Raw genomic sequence first — 25,705 nt, forward strand, 5'->3', positions numbered from 1 at the left:
CATAACAGGTGCAGGTTCAGACACTGCAGTAAAAGGGAAGGTACAGACATAGAGACAAACAGGTAACAGGCTAGGAGACAGTTCAGACAGGAACTGACACTGAAACGAGATACAGGAATGAGCCTGGGTACTCGGCCCCCAGGAAGACAGAAATAGACTAGAAGTCACAGGTAACAGTCCTCAGTATACAGCCCCCAGAGTGGTGGAAACAGACTAGAAGTCACAGATACAGGTAAAAGGCCTGGGTATGTGGCCCCCAGGATGGCAGAAACAGACAAGATGCAGAACAGGACCTGGTAACTCAGAGGCGGATAGCACACTGATAGTTAGTGTTGCGCAGGCTCCTCCTTCTGGGTGGAGGGGGTTTAAATATCCAGTGACTCACAGCAATTGTCTGGGGACGCATTAGGTGTGAGCCCACTGCAGCTATAAGATTCAGGAAGTAACCGGGCCGCCACCCTAAGCAATCAGACAAGAGAAATGCACACAGCATGAACTGGAGCAAGGTTTGCAGGCTGGACAGATGGGTAAGATTGCGATCTTGCATGGTAGGAGGTGGTGCACTATGCAAGCACTCTTCCAGGGATGTTACAACAAATCTGAATGTGCCACATTCGTGTCAAACTTAATATTTGAGATCGGATTTCGAACAGATTCGCTCATCACTAATGCTGAGTGCCATCACCTGTGCACAAGAATAGGTGGTAAAAATGATATTTTTTTATATTTTAATTTACTTATATCAAGTGTCAGAAATTGTCCCCAAACTTCTCCGGTATTAAGTAAGAAAATCTAGACATTGCCCATTGTAAGAAATACTCCGTACCTTTGGGATGGTATAACCTCTGAACTTGATGTCTTCAGTGACGGCATGGAAGAGAGCAGTTGGCGCCAGGTCAAGAACTCGCTGTGCTTCATGGATGACAGCGCTGGTATATGCCAGCTGGGGCTTGTCCATGATCTCAGGGGATCGCAGGGACTTGGTCACCTCATCTATCTCCTGTTGAACTTTAGCTGTAAGACAAAGATCAGATTATTAGTATTTTAGAGCACCATTAATTCCAGGGTGCTGTATATACGAAGATGGATTACTTAAACATAATACAAATAACAATCATATGGAAGTGCAAACAAAATAAAATAAGCATTTATGAACAGGTACAGAGAGGACCAAGACAGAAGAAGACAATCTACGGGGAATTGGAGAAAGAGATAGTAGAATGGGAAGTGGTGTAGGGGTCTGAGCAGCTCCGGTTGTAGTGAGGTGACAGCGGGGTCATTGCAGGCTTCAGGCTGCAGACCTTCCTGAAGAGATGAGTTTTCAGGCTGCATCTAAAGGTTCCAACTGTGGGAGACAATGTGGGAGACAACCTCTGAAGTCCAGAGGTTGGGGAATGCTCAGGAGATCTGAGATGATTGGATGATGAATGTAGGAAAGCGGAGGAGGTAAGAAGGTCTTGAGAGAATCTGAGATTACAATACATGAGGGGACTCGGAGGTATTTGTAACACAGGTACTTTAGATGCAGTGACACAGAAACAGAGCAGTCAGTACAGGGTTAATAAACAGGTGGGATTTACTGTAACAGGGTCAATCTCCACGCAGGGAGTAACAGGGGAAATATGGGGACAACAAGGAAATTGCAGGTAATATGCTATAACTGACAATCCACAGTTTGACTAGATGTTACAGAGTCGACACAGTATTAATCGGCAGTTTTTTCACTTAGCTGACTTGCTCCTCACAAGGCAGTTGCCGGCTGGTGCGGGTGTTGCTTTCTTCCGGCTTCCCCGCCTAAACAGTGCTCCGTCTTCTGGCGGCAGCGGGCAGCCTCCGGTTTGACCCGCTGAGCCCCTAGTCCATAACAGTGTACTTCACTTGCTCGGCTCCAGGAATCCTGGGTCTCTTCTCCCTGTAGTCGGGCTTGACTCCCACTGTCCAGTGCCTCTTTTCCGGCGCAAAAACTCCTTTTCCACCCTCTTCCTAGACACGAGCTCAGCTCCCCGGTCACCTGACTCCTCAGTTCTCTCCCTGGACACACCCCCAGCTTCCCGGTCACCTGACTTCTGTCTCGCAGTCTGTCTTCCCCCTGCAACAAGTGACACGGCCCCGGCAGTTCCGGATCCCTTGTTTTGAAAGTACTTACACCCCGGTCTTGGAGGGCAGAGGTGGAGGAGTTGCGAGGGGAGAGGTGGATTAGGTGGGCTGTGGAGTCTAAAGGTAATTCACCGGTGGGGTCTGGGAATGTGGGAAAGCTCCTTGATAAAAGGGTTCTGTTAACCCATTTTCAGAAGCCTCTGGTGCTCAGGGATCACTCAAATTGGGATCTTGGGATGGGTTTGCATCTTTTGAATTCTATCATGATTCCCTCGAAGTTTTGGGACTTGGCTTGGCGCTGCTTCCATGGGAAACTTTGTGTGAGGGACAATCTGTAGTGTAGGAGCTCTGAGGACAGGAACTGTCCTCGGGAGCATTGTGGTGCCATGCTGGAAAGCATGAACCACATCCTGCTTCGTTGTCCCTTTAACACAGAGGTGTACAACAGGGTGGGCGCCTCCATTGGCTGGCCTCAGCTGGCCGGTCTCTCTTATGCTGTATGTGCCTTTGGAGCATTTGGAGACCTGGGTGGTTGGGACTGCCTTCTAGTTGTTTTTATTTATAATTTGAGGCAAGACGGCTCCCAACCCTGTGTCAGGGGAGTCTGTCTGGACCAAAAAAAAACCGGTGTAACTAGCACAGGTTGTTCACACAGCTCTGACTTGAGGCACTGAATGGCTTGTTCAGCTTCAGGAAACCATGACACCATTACAGATATTCCTCTTCTCAGGTCCGTCAACATTGCCCTTAAGGCAAAATTTCGTATCGACCTCCGATAGCAGCATGTGATCTCTAAAAAGCCTGTATTTGTCTCTTAGTTACTGGCTTAGGCCAACTCTGTATGGCCTCAACTTTATTAATTTGGGGTTTGATCAAGCCCCTGAAAATAATAAACCCCCAGGTACTTGGCCTCCTCTAGCTCTAAGGCACATTTTTTCTGGATTCATTGTAAGACCTGCCCCTCTGATCACATATAGCATGGCTTGCACTTTACAAAGATGATGTCCCCAGTCTGTACTGAGGTCTGTACCACATCATCTATGTAAGCTGCTGCGTATTATGTGGCCTCAAAATTAAGTCCAGCAATCTCTGAAAGGTTGCGGGTGCTTCATGCAGGCCAAATGGCATGTTCTGCATTGGAACAAACTCTCCTGGGTGGAAAAAAATGTTTTTTTCTTGGCCCTCTTTCTTTAAGGGAACTTGCAAATAACCCTGGGCAACATCCAAAGTCGTTATGTACAGTATCTGGCATTACCAAGTTTATCAATTAATTCACATAACCTGGGCATGGATATGCATGAAATTTTGAGATTTCATTTAATTTCTGGAAATCATTGCAAAACCTTCAGGTCCCGTTTGGTTTGGGATTCGGGAATGAACACAACAGGCCTGGACCATTCACTTCGGGAGTCTTCGATCACTCCCAGCTCCAGCATACGTTTGACTTCAATCGAGATTGCTTCTCAGCATGCCTCTGGTATTCTATAGGGCTTAAGGTTTATTTTTTACCCGGTTCAGTAGCTATATCATGTTTTATCAGATGGATATTACCAGGCAGGACAGACAACTTTGTTTTGTTCCTCTGGAGGAATCATTGTGCTCCCTGTCATTGGGCCGTTGAAAAGTTATCCCCTAATTTCACTGCTGGAACCGGTTGTGGTGACATACAGCAAAATAGTACAAAGAAAAAGCACAGGCTATAGGAACTATGCACACCCACTGTAACGGGTCTGGGAGGCGGAACCTCTGAGCAACTATACAAGGGGGCGGTCCTTGTAAGGAAGCGGGTGGCTCCCAGGGAAGACGGGCAGGTAGTCACGGCAAGTGACAGGGACAGTCTCTGGGTAGTAGGGCAGGTAGTCACGGCAAGTGACAGGGACAGTCTCTGAGTAGAAGGACGGGTACTCACGGCAAGTGACAGGGACAGTCTCTGGGTAGAAGGACGGGTTCTCACGGCAAGTGACAGGGACAGTCTCTGGGTAGAAGGACAGCAGGCAGGTGGCTGGTGAGCACTCCCAGGTGAGCGGGCGAGAGTCTATAGACAGGCAGGTGGTCACGGCAAGTGACGGCAGAGTCTCCAGGTAGGCTAGCAGACAGGTAGCAGGTGAGCGCTCCCAGGTGAGCAGGCAAGAGTCTCTGGACAGGCAGGTAGTCACGGCAAGTGACGGCAGAGCCTCCAGGTAGGCTAGCAGACAGGTAGCAGGTGAGCGCTCCCAGGTGAGCAGGCAAGAGTCTCTGGACAGGCAGGTGGTCACGGCAAGTGACGGCAGAGCCTCCAGGTAGGCTAGCAGACAGGTAGCAGGTGAGCACTCCCAGGTGAGCAGGCAAGAGTCTCTGGACAGGCAGGTGGTCACGGCAAGTGACGGCAGAGTCTCCAGGTAGGCTAGCAGACAGGTAGCAGGTGAGCACTCCCAGGTGAGCAGGCAAGAGTCTCTGGACAGGCAGGTGGTCACGGCAAGTGACGGCGGAGCCTCCAGGTAGGCTAGCAGACAGGTAGCAGGCGAGCGCTCCCAGGTGAGCGGGCAGGCTGGTCCATAGACAGACTGACAGGTGTCGGAAGGCAGACCGTCGGACCGCAGGCTTGCAAGTAGGTAAACGGATATCAGGCAGGTATCAAGCAGGAATCTGGCAGGTGACTGGCAGGAAACTGGTAACGGGACCTGAGGGCTGAAGCAGAGTGAAGGCTTTGCAACAACATTGCTCGGGCATCTCCATTTTGGAGGAGGTGCCTTATATATGGTGAGGTCCTCCGGCCATTGGCTGGGGACTCCTTAGGACGGTGCGCGCGGCCCCTTTAAGAGAGGGGGAGCGCGTGCGCGCGCCCTAAGCACAGTGGCTGGGAAGCAGCGCGCGCTGCCAGCAGAGCGGGAGGAGGACGCCGGGCACGGAGTGGAGAGGTGAGGGGAACAGCGTCCCTGCCTAGCAGGAGGCAGGGACGCCGACGCTACAGTACCCCCCCCTTTAGGCCCCCCCTTTTTTAGGCCAGATAGAAATTTATTAAGGATGAGAGGGGCATGGATGTTCTCCCGGGTCTCCCACGTTCTCTCCTCAGGACCAAACCCCTTCCAATCTACCAGAAAAAAGGTTTTTCCTCTTACCCTTTTGGTGGCCAGAATGTTCTCTACCTCAAACTCGTTTTCAGCGGAAACCGGAGCAGGAGGCGTACCTGTAGACTTGGAAAAAGAGTTAAGTACCACGGGTTTGAGGAGAGATACATGGAAGGAGTTAGGGATCCACAAGTTGGCCGGGAGTTTCAATTTATAGGCCACTGGGTTGATTTGTTTGATAACTTCTAGTGGGCCGATGAACCGAGGCCCTAACTTGTAGGAAGGAATCTTGAGCCGGACATACTTGGACGAGAGCCAGACTTTATCTCCAGGACGGAATTGTGGAGGATCCAGGTGTTTTTTGTCAGCGTGTTTTTTCATCCGCTCGGACGACTGAAGGAGTGCGGATCGGGTACTCTCCCAAATGGAGGAAAATTTGCTAACGAGAGATTCCGCAGCCGGATTGTCCACCGAGGTGGAGACGGGAAATGGGATCCGAGGATGCTGACCGAAGACTACAAAAAACGGGGATTTGGAGGAAGATTCGCTCTCGTGATTATTGTAAGAGAATTCGGCCCATGGCAGGAGATTCACCCAGTCTGAATGGTGGGCATTAACGAAGTGCCGGAGGTAACTGGTCAGGATTTGATTGATCCGCTCCACTTGACCCTTGGACTGTGGATGGTATGCGGAGGAGAAGTCCAGGGTGACGTCTAGCAGCTTACACGTGGCTCTCCAGAAGCGTGAGGTGAACTGAACCCCACGATCCGACACGATGTGGAGGGGCAGGCCATGGAGACGGAAGATGTGGCGGATAAAGTATTTAGCCAGCTCGGGTGCAGACGGGAGGCCTGGCAGGGGAATGAAATGAGCCATTTTGGAAAAGCGGTCAGCGACCACCCAAATGACCGTACAACCGGCAGAGACAGGGAGATCTGTTATGAAGTCCATAGCTATATGCTGCCAGGGGGCAGCAGGTACTGGAAGAGGAAGGAGACGACCGGCTGGCAGGTGTCTCGGAACCTTGTTGCGGGCGCAGGACACACAGGCAGAAACAAAGTCTATTACGTCCTTGTGCAGGGTAGGCCACCAGTAGTGCCGGGTGATAAGCTGGAGGGTCTTTTTCTCACCGGCATGGCCAGCAAGCTTAGACGAGTGACCCCAGTGTAGGATCTTCTCCCGATCAGGTACCGTTACGAACGTCTTACCGGGAGGGAGACGATTTAGACTTACGGGGGCCACCTGCATTACTCTGGCGGGATCGATGATGTGTTTAGGTTCCTCCTCAAGATCAGACACCAGGAAGGATCGGGACAAGGCGTCAGCTTTGATGTTTTTGTCAGCCGGGCGCAAATGAAGAACAAATCAAAGCGAGCAAAAAACAAGGACCACCGGGCTTGGCGTGGGTTAAGTCTCTGGGCACTCTGGAGGTAAGCCAAGTTCTTGTGGTCCGTGTAAATTATTACTGGGTGAAGAGCCCCCTCGAGCAGGTAACGCCACTCCTCCAATGCCAGCTTTATGGCCAATAACTCTCGGTCTCCTATAGAATAGTTGCGCTTGGAAGAGGAGAAGAGTTTGGAGAAGAAGCCGCAAGTTACCATTCTCCCGGAAGACGATTTTTGGGTAAGTACCGCTCCGGCTCCAGAGGAGGAGGCGTCAACTTCCAGGAAGAATTGCTTGTTGCCGTCCGGGCGATGCAGCACCGGGGCGGAAGAGAAAGCCTGTTTTAAGGAAAGAAAGGCTTCCTCAGCTTCGGGCGGCCATTCTCTGGGATTAGTGCCCTTACGGGTGAGCGCAGAGATTGGGGCAGTCCGGGAAGAGAAGTGCGGTATGAAGAGGCGGTAGTAGTTGGCGAAGCCCAGGAACCGCTGAATAGCCTTCAACCCCTCTGGTCGAGGCCACTTCTCGATGGCAGACAGTTTCTCAGGATCCATTCATAGGCCGGTCTGAATAATTATGTAGCCCAAAAACGGAAGCGAGGTCTGCTCAAAGAGGCACTTCTCATATTTAGCGTAGAGGTGGTTCTGCCTGAGCCTGAGCAGAACCTGACGAACATCCCTGCGGTGTGTGGGGAGATCCGGTGAGAAGACCAAGATGTCGTCCAGGTACACCACTACGCAGGAGTAGAGAAGATCCCGGAAGATGTTATTGACCAACTCTTGAAAGACGGCGGGAGCGTTACAGAGACCGAAGGGCATTACCAGGTATTCATAGTGGCCGTCCCGGGTATTGAATGCCGTCTTCCATTCATCCCCCTGACGGATACGGACCAGGTTATACGCCCCACGGAGGTCCAGCTTGGTGAAAATTCTAGCCCCCCTCAGACGGTCAAATAATTCCGGAATGAGCGAAAGGGGGTATTTATTCTTCACCGTGATCTGGTTAAGGCCTCTATAGTCTATACAGGGACGGAGTGAGCCGTCCTTCTTTTTGACGAAGAAGCCTGCTCCCGCCGGGGAGGTCGATTTCCGGATGAATCCCCGGGCCAGATTCTCCTCAATATATTTTGACATGGATCAGGTCTCAGCAGCGGACAAAGGGTAAATGCGCCCACGGGGAGGAGTAGCGCCGGGCATCAGGTCGATTGGACAGTCGTATGGTCTATGAGGGGGTAATGTCTCTGCCTCCTTTTTATTAAAGTCGTGCGCATACAACCAATAATGAGCCGGAAGACCAGGTAGATTGGCTGGAGTAGGAGAAGGATGGACAGGATGGACGGGAACTAAACAAGTCTTATGGCAGTCCTATCCCCAGCGAAGGACTTCTCCGGTCTGCCAATCAAGCACGGGTGCATGTCTCTGAAGCCAAGGTAGGCCTAGTAAGAGAGCGTGAGAGAGTCCAGGCAGAACATGAAAGAAGATGCTCTCAGAGTGCAGCATTCCCACCTGCAGGGTTATGGATTCGGTGATGAGTTGGATGGGATGTGGTAAGAGGCCCCCATCCACGACAGCGACAGATAAGGATAGAGGTTTGGTAGGAATGCGTTATTTCTCTACCAGAGACTGAGAAATGAGATTACCGGCAGCTCCAGAGTCAAGTTGGGCTAGTTCAAAATAACGGTTCTCCCCGCAGATGATAGAGACCGACAGCAGCAGAGATGGAGAGGGTTTACTCTTGTCTAGAACGACCTCTCTGAGCGATCCTAGACACAGGCGTTTCCCGACTAGTGTTGAGCCACCCCCGTAGTGTTCGAGTTCGGTTCGGTTCGTCGAACACCCGTGTGTTCACCGAACTGTTCGTCGAACACCTTCGAACACCGTTAAAACCAATGGCAGGCAAACAAAAACACATAGAAACACATAGAAAACACCTTCAAAGGTGTCCAAAAGCTGACAAACTGCTCAGAAGACACAACTAACACATGGAAAAGTGACAAGTACATATAGTCATGCGAAAAGAAAAGAGGTGGAGGAGTAAAAGGAGGGGGAGACACAGATATAGGCATGTCATGCCCTTCTAAAATCCAAAAAGTGAGAAGCCGACACGGCCAGTCCGTTCCTGCCCGTGCCACCTCTGTGTCGCCGGGTTTGTGCCAGAGCCGCGGTGGATCCTGACGGCCAGCCCCCCTATCCCAATACTGGTGCCGGTCTGCCGGTGGGTCGAGGCCCCCCACGGTGGGGGGGGGTAGCATCTGCAGAAGAAAGACCATCTTCCAGCCAAACTACGATGTCGACTTCTTTTCGTGGACAATGTGATACGATCCCATTCTTACGGACACGCCCATTGCTACAAATTCTAAATGAGGCACAAAAACAGCAGGTGCTTCAACGGATATCAAGTGCTCCTTCAAGTGGGCTCTCCATCACCTCAATTTCAACATCACAAATACTCCAGTCCTCAGAGGTGTCACCCCAATCGCATTTGCTTCCTCACAGCTCCCAAGTCTCCAGCTGCCCGTCTGAGTATGGGGTAGCACAGATGGTTGAGTCTGCACAGCTGTTTACTCATACTATAGCCTGGGAAACGGAAGTCTGCTCCAGAGCTTCTGTTAATCCAGATGAGGAAATGATCTGATCTGATGCCCAGAATCTTTATAAGTCGGATCCAGGACCAGATGAGGAAGGTTCTGAGCATAATGTAGACCCTTGTTCCCAAACTGTAACTCCTGTTGGTGGAGACAATGATGAAGACGATGATGAGACTCAAATACCTGATTGGAGCGACAACTTGACTTTTCGGTCAGGGCAGGAAGAGGTTGTCTCTGAGGACGACGGGTGTGATAACACACAGGGTGATGATGACGAGGTTGGAGATCCCACTTACTGTCAACCCACAGTCAGCCAGTCGATGAGGTCAGCAGAGGAGGTGGAGGAGGATGTGACTAGCCCTGGGGATGGGGATGACTCGGTACCCGGGCATTTGCCTGGCCTTGGGGATGTCGCGGTGGTCGGCTCCCTGGCCTGTACCCTGGGGTCTCTCTTTAAAAGGGTGGATAATTGTTAATTTTATAAGAGTTCATGACGCCACCTGTGGTATCTGGTGACAAGCACCAGCGCTGCAGCAGTCCACTGAGGCCAGTGATAAGGCAGCTCGATGGTATAGCTCCCCACAGGTGGACCTAGGTCTCAGGGCAGCATATGCAGGGGGTATGCAGGACAGGCGAGACCCAGCTGGGTCAGAGCAAGAACGGGAACGGACACGGTAGTCACTTCAGTACCTTTTACTGGTGGAAATTCAGGCACATCCCGGAGCACTGTAGGGTGAAGGGTGCATATCAGGATCCTCCCCAATGAGCGGGTGTAGGGCCTCCTGTTTCTTGCCTCTGCGTAGTAAGTTTCTGACCTGCCTGGAGCTAGGCCTAACTTTGTCTCTGTCCTGCGCTGGCTGACCTTGTGGTAGGGCCTTCTCTTGGAGTTCACGCTCCCAGTATGCGGGGCCTAAGCGTCTCCTGGCTCTGTTACATATCAGCACCTTAGCGATCCTGGGACTTGTAGTTCTCCAGGGATTCCGGTTATGCCTTACTGGGTCATAGAGATACCGGTAAGCTCGGATCCTGTGTCCGGTAAATGCTTCGGGGTGAGCTGGTTAAGCTCCTCTGCCCCTTATGTACTAACTCGCCACTCGACTTCGGCCTACTCGGGCCCTCACTAGGCTATACACACTAACGGCAGCTTGCCGCGCTTCACTGATCTTACGGCACCGGCACACCTTAAGCTCTATCTGGGCTCCCTGAATCTAGCAAGCAGGAGCCTCGTGCTCCACTGCTGAACTATTAACTGTGTTCTCTAGACTAGACTGAGCTCCACTGCAGACTGACCTCTCTTAGGCTTCTCTACTGCAGGAACTCTTCAGCTCCACGTTCCCTATTTATATCCCTAACGGGCTCCCTCTGCTGGTCTGAGGTGGAAGGTGGCGATGTGTGAATGTTTATGGGGGCCTCTTGTGGAGGATTCCATCAATGCACTCTTCTAGGATCTGTGATACCAAGCGCAGCGGGGCATCACAGATGCTATTGACGACGGGGTTAGGTTGCGCCTTCCTGAACAGAGACGGAGTACTGGAAGCACGTCAACAACTGCATCCTCAACCACAACTCTGCCTCTGACCACAAGTCGTAGTGGCTCTTCAGGTCACATGGGCTCTAAGCCTTGCATAGCCTGGGCATTTATTCAGATCGATAAGGATGACCCAACTCGTGTTATCTGTAATATTTGTCAGCAAAAGCTAAGTAGAGGCCAAAAAATCCATAGTTTGAGTACTTCATGCATGTACCGTCACATGGATATGAAGCATAAGTTGCAGTGGGAAGCTCACTGTGCTACAATGCGGCCTAGCCGGTTGGGCCAACCACCGTCTGCCCCATCTTGTGCATCCGCAGCCTCTTCATCCTCTGTGACTGGGGGGACAGCAGTCACACATGTTTTTGGACGCAGACCTGCCACCTCTTTACCCGCAACAGCCAGTATGATTGGCAGGTCGTCAGTTCATTGGGAAGTGGAAACACCTGCTAGTGTTGAGCGCTCTCCGACATCGAGAGCACCACCTTTGGATCAAGGCAACCTAACATGTCCGCCTGCATCTTCCTCACAGACCGGCAGTTTGCCGGGGACACCCTACTCAACACCGTCTAAGCACAACAGCCAGCCCTCGGTCCCTCAGATGTGGAAAAGTAAAAGACCATTTCCTCCTAGCCATGAGAAAGCTAAGAGGTTGAATTTCACCATCTGCAAGCTGTTGGCTACAGAAATGCTGCCTTTCCACCTGGAGGACACAGAGGATTTTCAAGACCTTATGTCCGTCACAGTGCCCCAGTACCAGATGCCCAGTCGGCACTACTTCTCAAAGAAAGGTGTGCCTGCGCTCCACTAGCATGTCGCACACATCATCTCCGCTTCTTTGAGAAACTCTGTGTGTGACAGGGTGCACTTCACCACAGACACTTGGACGAGAAGGCATGGACAGGGGCGTTACATGTCGCTGACTGGGCACTGGGTAACTATGGTGACAGCAGGACAAGGGGCTGCTGTCCAAGTCTTACCGTCCCCACGAGTTGTGCGTCAATCCTCTTTATCTCGAAGTTCCTCCACTGCTTCTGCCTCCTCAACCTCCTCTCGGTCCTCCACCTGTACCCAAAGCCTGTCTGGTAATGCCACCTGCTTTCTAACTGCGCAGAAGGAATCCTGCACACCTCCTTACTATGCTGGCAGCAGGGCTCAACGGCATCAGTGTTTACTTTGAAATGTCTGGGAAATGTGAGTCACACAGCTGAGGAGTTGTGGTCAGCTCTGGAGACCCAGTTTCATGAAAGGTTGTCTCCACTGGACCTGCAACCAGGGAAGGCCATGTGCGACAATGCTGCAAACCTGGGTGCGGCACTTCGCCGGGGCAATGTCACACACGTGCCTTGTATGGCTCACGTGTTGAACCTGGTTGTCCAGCAATTTTTAGCCCACTATCCCGGACTAGATGGCCTTCTGCAGAGGGCACGGTCGCTGTGTGCTCACTTCCGCCGTTCGCATCCCGCAGTTCAACGACTTACATCTCTACAGAAGTCGTTGGGCCTGCCAGTTCACCGGCTGAAATGCGAAGTGCCGACACGGTGGAATTCAACTCTGCACATGTTGCAGCGACTGTGGCAGCACCGACAAGCCCTGGTGCAATACGTTCTGACGTATAGCCTGGGCCAACGAGATCCAGAGGTGGGGCAAATCACGCTGCAGGAGTGGTCTCAGATCAGGGACCTATGAAGTTGACGCGCCCCCTGGGCCATGGGGTACCCTGAGCCGGGCCGGTAGACGCTGGGGGTTGTAGTCACTGTGGCGGTGACCCAGTCCGTGACCCAGGGCGGTCAATCCAAGGGTAATTTGTATATATGGATTTTATAATGTCTGACTACGCCACCTGTGGAGTGCGGCCAAAGGGGCCGTCGCTGCGGAATAGTCCTCTGAAGCTGGTGGTTTTGCAGCAACGGTATTATTACTCACCACAGGAAGAGTGTAGCTTCAGGGCAGTGTGGGTGGATGATGGTGGTTGTAGTGCAGGGAGTCAGTAATGAACACAGAGTCCATGTGATGCCGTCTCAAGATATTACTCACAGTTGTTGTAGTCCAGATTACAGGTACCAGAGCAATCTCCCCCGTCGTGCTGAGCATACTCAGTGAGGGGCTCAGTCCACCCCCAGATAGCTCCGGAGTACTTAGCAGGACCCCCTTCTGTGTGTCCTTTCTCTGGCCTTCTCCCTGCACCTCACACCCAGTGACACTTCTATCCGGTATCCTCGGGCCTTGGCGGGTGACGTGTGTTCCGTCCCCTGGGTCCTATGTGGCTACCTTCTTAGTGAGACTGGTGTGGACTTTGGCCTGCAATACATGAAATGCAGCAGCCTCCGGTTTCTAGTTGAGCCTTGCTGTTTCTCCGCTAGTTGAGGGACCGGTTCCCCTTATCTGGCCTGACCCCTCTACCTCCTGGTAGCAGCGGGAGTACGGGTGGCCTTCTGCACGGCCCATAGCCGTAGGGTCCCTTCGGTTCCTGGAGCCTTCCAGCTCCCACTCCTCTCTTCTCTCCTTCAGTCCTGGGCCTCCCAGGCTAGGCCCGCCTCCGGAGCAGAGCTCATGCCTAGTCTCTGCTCCTGTCACTTTTCCTCCTCTGTCTGGCTTGCTCTTTCTAAGGTGGCTTCCTATTTATACTCTCCTTGTCATGTGCTCCCCTAAGCTGCTCCCCTAAGCACCCACTACATAGGACCCTCAAACCAGCTAGGGACCTGGGACTGTGCTCTCCCTTAGGAGCAATCTCGCCCTACCCCCACTGCGGGTATGTGTTGGATGCAGGAGTCAGGGTCCCGAGCCATACGCCTTCCTTACCTGAGGGTGAGATACCACACCTCTGGGTGAGATGCAGTAACTCTGTGGCGACTGAACCCTCAGGGGCGCCACACACCCTTCTGCACAGTTTTGAAATGGCGACGAAGATGTTTAGTGCTGACGACGATGCCATTATCAGCATGACTATTCCGGTGATTTACATGCTGGAGCACACATTAAACAGAATTCAGAGTCAGGTGGTGGGACAAGAGGAGGTGGAGGAAGTAGAGGAGGAGTCGTATGCGGAAGGGATAACATCTCCAAGGTCCAGACGGTTGGCAGCACCAAGGCGGCAGGCATGGGAGGGTGGGGGAGAGGGATTAACCAGGGCGCATGGTAGCAGCCAAACTGTTGAGGAAGGTGCAGGAGCCGAGGAAGAAGTGGAGGACGAACTGGCGATGGGCATGGAAGACTCATCAGATGAGGGAGACCTTGATCACATTTCTGTTGTGCGAGGTTGGAGGGAGAGGGCAGAGGAAGGAAGCATGATTCTTACCTCACTACCAACACAACAAGGACTTGGTACTTCTGGATGCGCAAGACACATGAGTGCCTTCTTGCTGCACTACCTGCAAAATGACCCCCGGATTGTCAGAATTCGAAGTAATCCCGACTACTGGGTTGCCACACTCTTAGATCCCCGGTACAAAAGTATATTTGCCGAAATAATTCCTGCCATAAAAAGGTATTGACGAATGCAGGAGTATCTGCAGACGCTGTTGCAGAATCTTACATGTGCTTTTCCACAAAAGACCAGTGGTGCACGTAGTGAATCTCACAGTTCTAACTTGCCAACGGTGGGACTGTCGAGTCTTCATCACTCAAACAGTAACAGTAACACAGTATCTGCTGTTAACAGCAATTTTGTGGAATCGTTTCACCACTTTTTTAGACCATCCTTTGCAAGGCCACAGGAGATAAGAAGTCTGACACATAGTCAATGCCTAGAGAGGATGGTACAGGAGAATCTCCAAGTGAACATCGAAGCCATGACTGTGTCACTGGACCCTTGCTCATTTTGGTATTCCAATCTGGAATAATCGCCGGAGCTCGCCACTCACGCCTTGGAGATCTTGTCATGCCATGCAGCCAGCGTTCTCTCTGAACGTGTGTTCAGCGCTGCTGGTGGTGTGCTGACAGATAAGCGCACGCGGCTGTCCACTGAGAATGTAGACAGACTCACGTTCATAAAGATGAACAAATCATGGATTCGCAAGGACATTTCTAGCCCTGTGTCATCCTTGGGAGACTAAAAGCTTGGGGATTTGGTAAAATCACCTCACCAACCGTTTTAAGCAACAGTGGGGCAATTGATGCCACTTAACCCTAGAACGCATGACCATAAAAATCTACACTTTCACATACCTGGGGCCCTTTAGGCCCGTGTGCAAATAACATGGAATAACTCAAACTCATATGACAAACAACTATATACATGAACAATACCTAGAGTTTCAAAATTCTAACTAAAGTAATCTTGCAGAAAATAGAAAACAATTAACTGGGTGGGCCTGCAAGGCCACAGGTATGCGTTCTAGGATTAAGTGGTGTCTGTGCCACAATTTTGGGAGTCCCCCTACTGTGTCTTACGTGACGTTGGCATCGTCAATTCCAGGTGGGTTGGATCGCACCCCCACCTTTTAACTGTAAGAAACTCCATACACTTTGGCTTGGGGTAACACAGATGGTTGAGTCTGAAGAGCTGTTTACTCAGAGGTCTGCTCCAAATCTTCAGTGTCTGCTAGTCAGCGTAAAATTTTTAACTGCATCTAGCCTAGGCAATACTTTGGGCGTAGTAGCCCAGCTGCGAAGCAAGCTGCACCGCCTGTGTATCTAATAAGAATTTTTAAATGAATATAGCCTAGGCAGACTGTGGGGACCCCCAACCAAACCCAGACGCTCAGCCTCCCTACCGCCCCCCTTTCATGGACAATACAATAATGTAACTCTTACAACTGGATGGGTGAGGATCGGTCACAGCTTTATTAACTCTTTATACTCATTCCATTAGAAAGGCATTTTATTTCTAAAATAATTCAGCTTGTTGCAGCATGCCCTGGGTCCCCACTCCGGCAAGTTGGCCAACAAGTGTAACTCTCCAACATGTCCTTTCTTTTTCCAGGCCACGGAGGATCCAGCGTACTCGTATGCAGGACTCTGACCCCCACCCATCACTCTTAACGCTTGTTCCACTCCGTCCTGGAGTCCTGACAGGAATATGTCCAGTCCAATATCTATTAAGTGAACACCGTCGGGCCGTATGAGGCCTGCTTTATCTCCTTCCAGTTGTCGGTGTCGTATCACTACACCGCCTCTGTCTCTTCTAAATTTTGCCATCCGAATATTTATTACCCGCCTTGTCCATTCGATGGCCGTGATGTCTCGCGCACCTTGCCATACCGCTATCGGCACAATCTCTGACCATACTATAGCTAATTTTGTGAAAAATTCTCTGAAGCGCTCAGTGTCTAGTTTCATTATTGCCATTAGTTATCCGCTCTTGTGATGACCTAGGTTGTTTCCCCCGGCCTGTATAACTAAGATGACCGGACCTCTTGCCTCTCTCCCTACCTTGATTACCTCCATTAGTACCTGTGGCCATAGCAGGCCTCTAATACCTCTCCAGTTGAAATATGTGTTATGAAACTCTAATTTCCTCCCGCCTGGGCGGACTTTCGCCCTTTTTTGTGCCCAATATATATACGAGTGGCCTATCACTCACACTGTTGGCTTAGCGTCACCTGTAAAAGAAACAAACCAAGTTAGGATAACAAGTCCGGTCTTATGTATCTCGCCAAACACGTGGATCGCCATCTCCCTATCCTCTGAACTTCCGTTTCTGACAGTCCTGCTCTTGCTGCTTCCGTGGCCGCACCTATGCGGAATGAGTGTGTCCCGTAATCTTTGGGGTGGTTCCCTGCCGATGTTATGCATTTATTAAATATAGCTTGGAACAGGTATCTTGATAATGGCGTTCCATCAATGTGTGATAGGAAGAAATTACTTTGTGATCTGATGGTTAGATATGTTTTTACTATTGTTACCCGACTCAGTGTACCGTTTGTGGGTTGTAGAAGTACCCAAGTACCCCTGCCCGCTGGAACCGTTTTCAATTGGTGTATGCGTAGACGTATTGCATTATTGGCTATGACTACGTCCTGGTGTAATAAGCCTCCACTGGTGGTAATTTTGGATTGAGGGACTAATTCGCTTATACATAGCGCCCCGAAGAAGGCGATCACAAATGCAGTAGACATTAGTGTTGCTTCAAATTGTGAGTGTCATGTTAATGGTGTTAGGGATATGATGTGAGAAATCAGTTTTAGTGACACGGGACGGGACGTCTACATTCCTGACTTGGCTGACCCCTTTTCCACCCTTTTATGGATTGTCTGATGATGAATCTTTGTCACATCTCCCCAATTCATTAGTTGGAAGTGAAATTCTACTCCGGTCAGACACCGCTGCGCTGACGCTCCTGATATGCCCCTCATCATTAGCTGGTGGAGAAATTCTATGGTGACTTGTGATCTGGCTTGTTCACATTGGTCAACCCGTCTGCCTGCTACTAGTCGTGTACACTCTTCCCATGCCTTACCGTATGCTTGCCACGTTGACGGGGCAACTGACGCTCTGATTAATGGCATCAACTATTCGCCACTAGATCCCATAGGGAGGGTGGGCAACTGTTGCCCGATGGGTGGGCGTTGTGGAAGAGCTCTGTGAAAATCTGACAATTGAATTGTTATAAAGCGTTAGCAGCAGCTTTATACCCCTCAGCATAGTGGCTAGCGCGGACCCATACATTGTGTTTTAGGCACAGGAATGCTAGCCTGCGTAGTAGGTCTAGCACTGGGAGAGACGATGATGCCATCTTATTAATGCAGTGCGCTAGGCTGGTGTTTTGTGTTATGAAGCGTATATTTTTGTTAGCCAGGCGCACGCCCCATATTTCTATTGCTACCACTATTGGGAAAAATTATTTTCAGGGCTAGATGAAGCTAAAAATTATTATTAATTTCAAAGCTGGTGGAGCTTGGTATAGATGACCTAATACAATGAGTCCCACACACTGCTAGAAGCCCAAATATTTTTTCAGAGCTAGATGCAGAAAAAAATTATATTCAATATGCAGCCTGATGGAGGTCAGTATAGATGGACTAATAGAACAAGTCCCACTCACTGCTAGAAGCCCAAATATTTTTTCAGAGCTAGATGCAGAAAAAAATGATATTCAATTTGCAACCTGATGGAGGTCAGTATAGATGGACTAATAGACCAAGTCCCACACACTGCTAGAAGCCCAAATACTTTTTCAGAGCTAGATGCAGATAAAAAATATTTTTAATTTGCAACCTGATGGAGATCAGTATAGATGGACTAATAGACCAAGTCCCACACACTGCTAGAAGCCCAAATATTTTTTCAGAGCTAGATGCAGATGAAAATTATTTTTAATTTGCAACCTGATGGAGGTCAGTGTAGATGGACTAATAGACCAAGTCCCACACACTGCTAGAAGCCCAAATATTTTTTCAGAAGTAGATGCAGAAAAAAATGATATTCAGTTTGCAACCTGATGGAGGTCAGTATATATGGACTAATAGAACAAGTCCCACACACAGCTAGAAGCCCAAATATTTTTTCAGAGCTAGATGCAGATAAAAATTATTTTTAATTTGCAGCCTGATGGAGGTCAGTATAGATGGACTAATAGAGAAAGTCCCACACACTGCTAGAAGGCCAAATATTATTTCAGAGCTAGATGCACATAAAAATTATTTTTAATTTGCAACCTGATGGAGATCAGTATAGATGGACTAATAGACCAAGTCCCACACACAGCTAGAAGCGCAAACATTTTTTCAGAGCTAGATGCAGATAAAAATTATTTTTAATTTGCAACCTGATGGAGATCAGTATAGATGGACTAATAGAACAAGTCCCACACACAGCTAGAAGCCCAAATATTTTTTCAGAGCTAGATGCAGATAAAAATTATTTTTAATTTGCAACCTGATGGAGATCAGTATAGATGGACTAATAGAACAAGTCCCACACACAGCTAGAAGCCCAAACATTTTTTCAGAAGTAGATGCAGAAAAAAATGATATTCAATTTGCAACCTGATGGAGGTCAGTATAGATGGACTAATAGAAAAAGTCCCACACACAGATAGAAGGCCAAATATTTTTTCAGAGCTAGATGCAGATAAAAATTATTTTTAATTTGCAACCTGATGGATATCAGTATAGATGGACTAATAGAACAAGTCCCACACACAGCTAGAAGCCCAAATATTTTTTCAGAGCTAGATGCAGATAAAAATTATTTTTAATTTGCAACCTGATGGAGATCAGTATAGATGGACTAATAGAACAAGTCCCACACACAGCTAGAAGCCCAAACATTTTTTCAGAAGTAGATGCAGAAAAAAATGATATTCAATTTGCAACCTGATGGAGGTCAGTATAGATGGACTAATAGAACAAGTCCCACACACAGCTAGAAGCCCAAATATTTTTTCAGAGCTAGATGCAGATAAAAATTATTTTTAATTTGCAACCTGATGGAGATCAGTATAGATGGACTAATAGAACAAGTCCCACACTGTCACACTGTCACAGAATACTGGAGGTAGGGGGCCTAAGCTGACCCTAAGCTGGGGCCCTGACTAATCCCTCATCCTGGAGGTACTGTTAAAGGTACAGAGGTCCAGGCCGCCAGCGTAACCCCTACCTCCTGAGGATCCCTGCACCACAGTAATCTAGTCCTGAGAAGGACCCCGATCACAACAATTGGGAACCAGCGATAATATGCCCACACACAGTATTTAGACGAACGAGACAGTACAAGGGAAAAACCAAAACCACCTTGCATACAACTTCAACAAAACTACAACAGAGGGAACACCAACGGGAAAGGAGATAAATGATAAAGCGAGGAAAGGGAAATAACACTTTCAAATACACTTATCTCAGCAACTCCAAACACCACGATCCGCTCTGTAAGTCTGAATGAAAAGCTTTCACCGACACCTCACAAACAGACCTGCAGGAATATAAAGGAGTCTCACTAACGAAGCATTGATTGCAGCTGGGCGAGGCTGGACCTCAGCTAGCCCAGAGAGAGAGAATTAACTCCTTCACTGCCGAGAAAACACAAAGCACCAACAAGTCAGCTGCGAGAAGTCAGGCTGTGTACTCGTGACGATCTTCGTGGCAACACACCCGTGACACACACACAGCTAGAAGCCCAAATATTTTTTCAGAGCTAGATGCAGATAAAAATTATTTTTAATTTTCAACCTGATGGAGATCAGTATAGATGGACTAATAGAACAAGTCCCACACACAGCTAGAAGCCCAAACATTTTTTCAGAAGTAGATGCAGAAAAAAATGATATTCAATTTGCAACCTGATGGAGGTCAGTATAGATGCACGAATAGAACAAGTCCCACACACTGCTAGAAGGCCAAATATTTTTTCAGAGGTAGATGCAGATAAAAATTATTTTTAATTTGCAGCCTGATGGAGGTCAGTATAGATGGACTAATAGAGAAAGTCCCACACACTGCTAGAAGGCCAAATATTTTTTCAGAGCTAGATGCAGACAAAAAATTATTTTTAATTTGTAACCTGATGGAGGTCAGTATAGATGGACTATTAGAGAAAGTCCCACACACTGCTAGAAGGCCAAATATTTTTTCAGAGCTAGATGCAGATATAAATTATTTTTAATTTGCAGCCTGATGGAGGTCAGTATAGATGGACTAATAGAGAAAGTCCCACACACTGCTAGAAGGCCAAATATTTTTTCAGAGCTAGATGCAGACAAAAAATTATTTTTGATTTGCAACCTGATGGAGGTCAGTATTGATGGACTAATAGAGAAAGTCAAACACACTGCTAGAAGGCCAAATATTTTTTCAGAGCTAGATGCAGATATAAATTATTTTTGATTTGCAACCTGATGGAGGTCAGTATAGATGGACTAATAGAGAAAGTCCCACACACTGCTAGAAGGCCAAATATTTTTTCAGAGCTAGATGCAGAAAAAAATTATATTCAGTTTGCAACCTGATGGAGGTCAGTATAGATGGACTAATAGAACAAGTCCCACACACAGCTAGAAGGCCAAATATTTTTTCAGAGGTAGATGCAGATAAAAATTATTTTTAATTTGCAGCCTGATGGAGGTCAGTATAGATGGACTAATAGAGAAAGTCCCACACACTGCTAGAAGGCCATATATTTTTTCAGAGCTAGATGCAGAAAAAATTTTTATTCAGTTTGCAACATGATGGAGGTCAGTATAGATGGACTAATAGAACAAGTCCCACTCACTGCTAGAAGCCCAAATATTTTTTCAGAGCTAGATGCAGAAAAAAATGATATTCAATTTGCAGCCTGATGGAGGTCAGTATAGATGGACTAATAGAGAAAGTCCCACACACTGCTAGAAGGCCAAATATTTTTTCAGAGCTAGATGCAGACAAAAAATTATTTTGAATTTGCAACGTGATGGAGGTCAGTATATATGGACTAATAGAACAAGTCCCACACACTGCTAGAAGGCCAAATATTTTTTCAGAGCTAGATGCAGAAAAAAATTATATTCAGTTTGCAACCTGATGGAGGTCAGTATAGATGGACTAATAGAACAAGTCCCACTCACTGCTAGAAGCCCAAATATTTTTTCAGAGCTAGATGCAGAAAAAAATGATATTCAGTTTGCAACCTGATGGCGGTCAGTATAGATGGACTAATAGACCAAGTCCCACACACTGCTAGAAGCCCAAATACTTTTTCAGAGCTAGATGCAGATAAAAATTATTTTTAATTTGCAACCTGATGGAGATCAGTATAGATGGAATAATAGACCAAGTCCCACACACTGCTAGAAGCCCAAATATTTTTTCAGAGCTAGATGCAGATAAAAATTATTTTTAATTTGCAACCTGATGGAGGTCAGTGTAGATGGACTAACAGACCAAGTCCAACACACTGCTAGAAGCCCAATTATTTTTTCAGAAGTAGATGCAGAAAAAAATTATATTCAATTTGCAACCTGATGGAGATCAGTATAGATGGAATAATAGACCAAGTCCCACACACTGCTAGAAGCCCAAATATTTTTTCAGAGCTAGATGCAGATAAAAATTATTTTTAATTTGCAACCTGATGGAGGTCAGTGTAGATGGACTAACAGACCAAGTCCAACACACTGCTAGAAGCCCAATTATTTTTTCAGAAGTAGATGCAGAAAAAAATTATATTCAATTTGCAACCTGATGGAGATCAGTATAGATGGAATAATAGACCAAGTCCCACACACTGCTAGAAGCCCAAATATTTTTTCAGAGCTAGATGCAGATAAAAATTATTTTTAATTTGCAACCTGATGGAGGTCAGTGTAGATGGACTAACAGACCAAGTCCAACACACTGCTAGAAGCCCAATTATTTTTTCAGAAGTAGATGCAGAAAAAAATTATATTCAATTTGCAACCTGATGGAGGTCAGTATAGATGGACTAATAGAACAAGTCCCACACACTGCTAGAAGCCCAAATTTTTTTACTGAGGTAGATGCAGAAAAAAATGATATTCAGTTTGCAACCTGATGGAGGTCAGTATAGATGGACTAAAAGAACAAGTCTCACACACAGCTAGAAGCCCAAATATTTTTTCAGAGCTAGATGCAGATAAAAATTATTTTTAATTTGCAACCTGATGGAGATCAGTATAGATGGACTAATAGACCAAGTCCCACACACTGCTAGAAGCCCAAACATTTTTTCAGAAGTAGATGCAGAAAAAAATGATATAAATTATTTTTAATTTGCAGCCTGATGGAGGTCAGTATAGATGGACTAATAGCGAAAGTCCCACACACTGCTAGAAGGCCAAATATTTTTTCAGAGCTAGATGCAGACAAAAAATTATTTTTAATTTGCAACCTGATGGAGGTCAGTATAGATGGACTAATAGAGAAAGTCCCACACACTGCTAGAAGGCCAAATATTTTTTCAGAGCTAGATGCAGATATAAATTATTTTTAATTTGCAACCTGATGGAGGTCAGTATAGATGGACTAATAGAGAAAGTCCCACACACTGCTAGAAGGCCAAATATTTTTTCAGAGCTAGATGCAGAAAAAAATTATATTCAGTTTGCAACCTGATGGAGGTCAGTATAGATGGACTAATAGAACAAGTCCCACACACAGCTAGAAGGCCAAATATTTTTTCAGAGGTAGATGCAGATAAAAATTATTTTTAATTTGCAGCCTGATGGAGGTCAGTATAGATGGACTAATAGAGAAAGTCCCACACACTGCTAGAAGGCCAAATATTTTTTCAGAGCTAGATGCAGACAAAAAATTATTTTGAATTTGCAACGTGATGGAGGTCAGTATATATGGACTAATAGAATGATGCTATGCCCAAAAGATTTTACTTCACTAGGTGCAGTAAAAAAATTGGTATTCTATACACAGGTGGTATGTCTTGCAACACAGATAGGCCACTCCACTGACTAACACACTCTGCAATAGGCCAAAAAGGATTAGCTTTGCTAGATTCAGCCAAATGCTGTGAAAAAAACTTGCACAGCACTGGCACAGACCTGCCTGGCAAAAACTGATAGGAACTGATGTAACCTAGTCCTGAAAAGGACTGCAATTACAATTAGTCTTTACTCCCACAATCTATCTATTTAAGAGCACAGACCTGCCTGATAAAAGTCGTAGGAAATGCTGTAACCTAGTCCTTAAAAGGACTGCAATCACAACTATTCCCTACTCCCAAGCTATCTGTAGATTTGTGCGAAAATTGGCTTGAAATTAACAAGGTATAGCGCACACAGCAACAGCGGTGCCGTCTAACACGCAGCTGCAGCAGTGAGAAAATGGTGGTGACAGGGAAAATGGCTGGGTCTTATAGGGCAAGGACATGTGACATACACTGCCAATGACACATGCCCTTGCTTGTGTGAAAAAAAGCACTTCGCTCCGTGTGTGCGCTGCTGATAGGCTGACAGATTGCACCTCCCCACTGTAAATGCGGGAAAGAGAAAAAAAAATGGAGTTCTTCATTATTCCTGCAGAGATCCATCCCCTGCCCCTCCCCCCACCCCGCTGTACACTCAAACTGCGTATTAACATTAATTTTCATCATTACTGAGAAAAAATCCAGTTATGATTTTGGTGCACGAACAGTTATCGAACATAACCTCGAACAGCCGAATTTTTCTCAAATCGTTCGTGTTCGCCGAACGGCTCGAACACCGCCCAAAACAGCTCGAATTTGAGATTGGCGAACAGTTCGAGTAGAACAACGCTCATCTCTATTCCCGACCTCTCCGGGCAGGAACGGATCCGTTGCTCCTTACTGCCACAGTAGAAGCAGCTCCCCTCGGCACGGCGTAGCTCTTGACGGGTTTTGACCATCTTGGTCTGGTCGACCTGCATAGGCTCGGGTGAGTGCGCCTGGGGAGTAGTGGGAGAAGTGACAGGTTTCTGAAAGGTAGAGGCTCGACGTGGAAACCTCCTCTCACGGGTGACCTCTTTGGCGCGTTCCTGGAACCGGATGTCAATCCGGGTGGCAAGAGTTATTAAGTCGTCGAGAGTGGTAGGTATGTCCCGACCGGCGAGTTCATCTTTAATACGGCCGGACAGACCCTCCCAAAAGACAGACACCAGGTCGTCGTTATCCCAGGCCAGCTCCGAAGCAAGGGTACGGAACCGTATGACATATTGGCCCACGGTGAGATTTCCTTGATGGAGGCGTAGCAGAGATGATGCGGATGAGGTCTTCCATCCGGGTTCGTCGAAGACTTTCCGGAAAGCCGTGAGAAAGGCTGGCAGGTTGGACACCAGGGGGTCTCCTCTCTCCCATAGAGGATTTAGCCAAGCCAGTGCCTCCCCCGTGAGATGGGACATGATGAAGGCTACTTTGGCCCGGTCGGAGATAAACTGGTGGGACAGGAGTTCAAAGTGCAGCGTGCACTGGTTTATGAAGCCCCGAGCTTGAGCGGGGTCGCCTCCGAAGCGTGGAGGTGCAGAAAGCCGGGGTCCGGGGCAGGAAGCCATGGTATTGGTGGGCAGCGGCGCTGCCGGGCTGCGAGTCATGACACTAGCGGTGGTTGCTGGTGGAGCAGTCAGAGTGTCCAGGCGAGAGTTGACATTCCGCAGATGACTCAGGATGGACTCCTGTTGGGACCTCTGATGGGACAGTTCATGACATAGGTCCGAGAGCAAGGAAGCTTGGGTGCCACCGGGTTCCATGGCCCGAGCAAACTGTAATGGGTCTGGGAGGCGGAACCTCTGAGCAACTATACAAGGGGGCGGTCATTGTAAGGAAGCGGGTGGCTCCCAGGGAAGACGGGCAGGTAGTCACGGCAAGTGACAGGGAGAGTCTCTGGGTAGAAGGGCAGGTAGTCACGGCAAGTGACAGGGACAGTCTCTGAGTAGAAGGACGGGTACTCATGGCAAGAGACAGGGACAGTCTCTGGGTAGAAGGACGGGTTCTCACGGCAAGTGACAGGGACAGTCTCTGGGTAGAAGGACAGCAGGCAGGTGGCTGGTGAGCGCTCCCAGGTGAGCGGGCGAGAGTCTTTGGACAGGCAGGTGGTCACGGCAAGTGACGGCAGAGCCTCCAGGTAGGCTAGCAGACAGGTAGCAGGTGAACGCTCCCAGGTGAGCAGGCAAGAGTCTCTGGACAGGCAGGTGGTCACGGCAAGTGACGGCAGAGCCTCCAGGTAGGCTAGCAGACAGGTAGCAGGTGAGCGCTCCCAGGTGAGCAGGCAAGAGTCTCAGGACAGGCAGGTGGTCACGGCAAGTGATGGCGGAGCCTCCAGTTAGGCTAGCAGACAGGTAGCAGGCGAGCGCTCCCAGGTGAGCGGGCAGGCTGGTCCATAGACAGACTGACAGGTGTCGGAAGGCAGACCGTCGGACCGCAGGCTTGCTAGCAGGTAAACGGATATCAGGCAGGTATCAAGCAGGAATCTGGCAGGTGACTGGCAGGTAACTGGTAACGGGACCTGAGGGCTGAAGCAGAGTGAAGGCTTTGCAACAACATTGCTCGGGCACCTCCATTTTGGAGGAGGTGCCTTATACATGGTGAGGTCCTCCGGCCATTGGCCAGGGACTCCTTAGGACGGCGCACGCGGCCCCTTTAAGAGAGGGGGAGCGCACGCGCCCTAAGCACAGTGGCCGGGAAGCAGCGCGCGCTGCCAGCAGAGCGGGAGGAGGACGCCGG

At 48.6% G+C, this 25,705-nt stretch overlaps 1 protein-coding gene across 1 annotated transcript in view; it reads right to left on the minus strand.

Annotated features, from left to right (window-relative positions):
- The window catches only part of LOC141266088 (cytochrome P450 2C20-like), a 326,499-nt gene that overhangs the window by 38,050 nt on the left and 262,744 nt on the right, over positions 1–25,705 (minus strand). Inside the window, exon 8 of the mRNA XM_073679996.1 lies at positions 827–1,014. Coding sequence (XP_073536097.1) covers positions 827–1,014 — 188 coding nt within the window. The remainder of the gene's footprint in view (positions 1–826; positions 1,015–25,705) is intronic.

Source organism: Phyllobates terribilis, unplaced genomic scaffold, assembly GCF_046119375.1.
Source record: "Phyllobates terribilis strain yellow unplaced genomic scaffold, ASM4611937v1 Scaffold_4__5_contigs__length_816908805, whole genome shotgun sequence".
Taxonomy (NCBI): Eukaryota; Metazoa; Chordata; class Amphibia; order Anura; family Dendrobatidae; genus Phyllobates; species Phyllobates terribilis.